At 52.9% G+C, this 3,379-nt stretch overlaps 1 protein-coding gene across 1 annotated transcript; it reads left to right on the forward strand.

The window, feature by feature from the left end:
• Nucleotides 1-665: 665 nt before the first annotated feature.
• Nucleotides 666-3,020, forward strand: LOC103801032 (probable E3 ubiquitin-protein ligase DTX2; the record flags this gene model as incomplete). Its single annotated transcript, XM_009073431.1, has 5 exons — nucleotides 666-736; nucleotides 1,467-1,625; nucleotides 1,713-1,874; nucleotides 2,447-2,536; nucleotides 2,677-3,020. Coding segments are annotated over 5 exons (707 nt in total), but the record flags the coding sequence as incomplete, so codon positions are not given.
• Nucleotides 3,021-3,379: the final 359 nt, after the last annotated feature.

A 3,379-nucleotide genomic window follows, 5' to 3' on the forward strand; every position in this document is an offset into this window, starting at 1 on the left:
GGTGCCAAGATGCCAGGGTCATGGGCTGCAAGTAGGATATGTGTTAAAAGCTGGTTTGATTTGTATACCCTGTGACTTGCACTGTGTCTTGCTGGATATGAGTGTGTAGGAGCTTAGGAGAAAGGCCACTGTTTCATGTTAAGGATGTGAAGCTCATTCTGCTGTACTCAAAACAGGGCTTGAAACTTAGTGTGTTGCAGATCCTTGTTGAGCACCAGCTGAAGTGATGTGGGAATGCCTGTTCTGCTTTGACAGCACAATGTGATCCTCTCTCCCGCTGAGACTGTTGAGTTTGATCCCAGTTGGCTTCTGGTGTGCACAAAGAAAGTCCAGCTGGGACCTGCCTGGTGTCACCTGGGGTACATGGGGAGAACTGGAGCACAGCAGCTACAGGCAGACCTGTGGGTTACAGCACAGGGCACCAGTGGGTGCTCCTGTCTGTGGCACTCACAGATCTAGCAGGAGCCACTGCTGATAGCAAAGCCTTTGTGGGGCTTGTAGGGATCAGTTGGAGCAACCTCTTCTCCCCCTCTAACCCTAACCTTTCTCCTTGGCGTCCTGGCCAGTGATCTGCTTGTCTCCCTTCTCTCTAGCTCACCCCACATGTGCCTGTCATATCACATGGCCTGACTAACTTCTCTCTTCTTGTCTCTCTCCCTGTGCAGCCACAGCAACCGAGCCAGAAGCAGTGGTGAAGAAGTACCTGGAAGAGCTGAAGGGCACTCCTGCTGATGAGGTGAGAGACCAGTGAAGCAACTCTGGTTTGCCCAGAGTTCGCTGGGGTGCCAAGAAAACCACAGCAAAGCCTTAGGACCATCCTTCCTTAGGCATCCTGTGTGGTAGATTGTGCTGCTTTGCAGTGGCACCACTGACACGAGGTGAAGAGGCCTCAGCACTGCCTAAAGCCCACAACGTGGTGACTGATGACTTGTCCTCGGCAGAGAACTATGATAAAGAAAGCAGAGTGTGGGCTGAATGTCTCATCCTGGCAGTGCCCCTCAGTTTCCCTTGGAGCTGGTTGCAGGGCCTGGGGAGAGGAGGTTTTGGTGGCAGAGAACTATGATAAAGAAAGCACAGTGTGGGTTGAATGTCTCATCCTGGCAGTGCCCCCCAGTTTCCCTTGGAGCTGGCTGCAGGGCCTGGGGAGAGGAGGTTTTGGTCTGTGGGTGCTCAGAAGTCAGACCTAGAGATCAAACCCTGCACTAGAGCTGCTCTGCAGAGGAGCAGGACATAGATATACTTATACCCTCTAACTGATGGCATCTCTCCACCTCCTGGACAGTGCAGGAAGTGGAGTGGAGCATTACCAATCAGATAAGGAAACCTGTCTCTGTTTTCCTTAAACCTCAAAGATAGGGATTGAAGCTGAAGGCAAATCTTCCTGAAGCATCTCCTTGATGGCTTCCTTGGTGGGTCAGTCCTTGCTATCAGCCTGTGCTCACACCACATGATGGTTTCTCTTTTAGGATTGCATTATCTGCATGGAGAAGCTGTCTTCCCCCTCAGGCTACAGCGACACCTGTGAGTCCAGCACAATCAGGCCAGAGGCCGTGGGTCGACTGACAAACTGCCAGCACTCCTTCCACATGCTCTGCCTGCTGGCCATGTACTCCAATGGGAACAAGGTACCCACCTGGCCTGTCCCCACCAGGTCCCCTGTGTCCAGGTGACTCAGTTGTGGAGCTCTGATGCTGGATTCTCTCTCCTGGCAGGATGGCAGTTTGCAGTGTCCCTCCTGTAAAACCATCTATGGAGAGAAAACTGGTACCCAGCCCAAAGGGAAGATGGAGGTCTCCACTTTCCCCCAGTCCCTCCCTGGCCACAAGGACTGTGGGACTATCCAGATTGTATATCACATCAGCAGAGGCATCCAGGTGAGTGCACAGTACACTGCTGGCAGCCTGTCACTGAGCAGCCTATGGTGCCTGGAGCCAGGAGCTGCAGCAACTGTTCTTCAGTGTGTGTGGGGTCTCCTCCATTAAAGATCTTTTCCTGTGTGGTCCCAGAGTCTAAAACAGCCATTCACCTGAAGCAGGGAGGAGACTCTGCTCATGCTCATGAGGTGGGAGAGATCCCAAATTTGGTTTCACATCCCACGTCAGTTTCAGTGGTGGCTGTGAGGTTGCAAAGGTTTGAGCTGTGTGGTCTCTCTAAGGTGTCAGCAGACCACATGGAAAAAGCAGTGGTTTGGGGTTGTCCCACCAGAATTTAAGTAGTCTGAAGAGCTGGCTTTGTATCCCAGCATGAGACTGCTCTTGGAGGACATGTATAGTACTCACACATCCCTGAAGAACAAGTCAGATACCCCATACACAGCAGTCCCTTGCTGTCTTTACCTGGAAGAGCTGCTTTGAGATGGACCTGTGTCAAATCCTGCTGCTGAGGAATGAATCCAACTCCTGTGAAGATGGATGTGTCCATGCCAAATATGTCTTATCTCTTGCAGGGCCCTGAGCACCCCAACCCTGGCATGCCATACACAGCCAGAGGCTTTCCTCGCTATTGTTACCTACCAGACAATGAGAAGGGCAGAAAGGTAAGGTATCACACCCTGATAACTCAGCCTTCTTTTGAGGTGTCTCATGGGATTGAGGTTGTCAAGCTTCTGACAAGCTGCTTTGATGGTTCAAGTCTTCTACCTGCTGCTCCTAGCTTTGGTTCTCTTTCCTCCTCTAGGTCCTGGAGCTCCTGAAGGTGGCCTGGAAGAGACGCCTGATTTTCACAGTAGGCACCTCCAGCACCACCGGTGAGAGCAACACGGTGGTGTGGAACGAGATCCACCACAAGACAGAGATGGACTCAAACCTTAGTGGCCATGGCTACCCTGACCCCAACTACCTGGACAATGTGCTGGCAGAGCTGGCTGCCCAGGGTGTCACCGAGGACTGCCTGGGCCAGTGAGCTGTGGGGGCCTGGCTGTGCCGTGCACACCTTGGGGCCCACCTAGTGCACTTAATCCTGATGCCTTAAGTTCTGTGTCTGACCACCTGTCACTGAGCAATAACACTGTTCTGTGGGAGCCCTGCCTGCTCCTCACACTTTTTGGGGGGAGGGAAGGATATTTTTGTAGAAGCTGCACTTGTGTCACTGGGCTTGACTGTGAGGAGCAGCTGGGACAGCAGTCCTGGGGTGACAGATTCCCTGGGGAAGGCAGGACCTTCCTCTGGTAATGTTGGGGGACAGGATGGGAAGAAGGGAGTGTCTTGCTCTTTCCATCTGGAAAGCAAACAGGGGCCTCCCTCCAGCACATGACAGCTCCCTGTCTGAGGCATCTCTTGCTTCCCTCCTGCCCTGTATCTCTGCTCGGTCCCAATAAACTCTTCATTCCTAAAGCCAGTCCCTGCTCTGCCTTCCAGCTGCTTTGGGGTGCCTCCCCCTT

Source organism: Acanthisitta chloris, unplaced genomic scaffold (assembly GCF_000695815.1).
Source record: "Acanthisitta chloris isolate BGI_N310 unplaced genomic scaffold, ASM69581v1 scaffold6824, whole genome shotgun sequence".
Lineage (NCBI taxonomy): Eukaryota > Metazoa > Chordata > Aves > Passeriformes > Acanthisittidae > Acanthisitta > Acanthisitta chloris.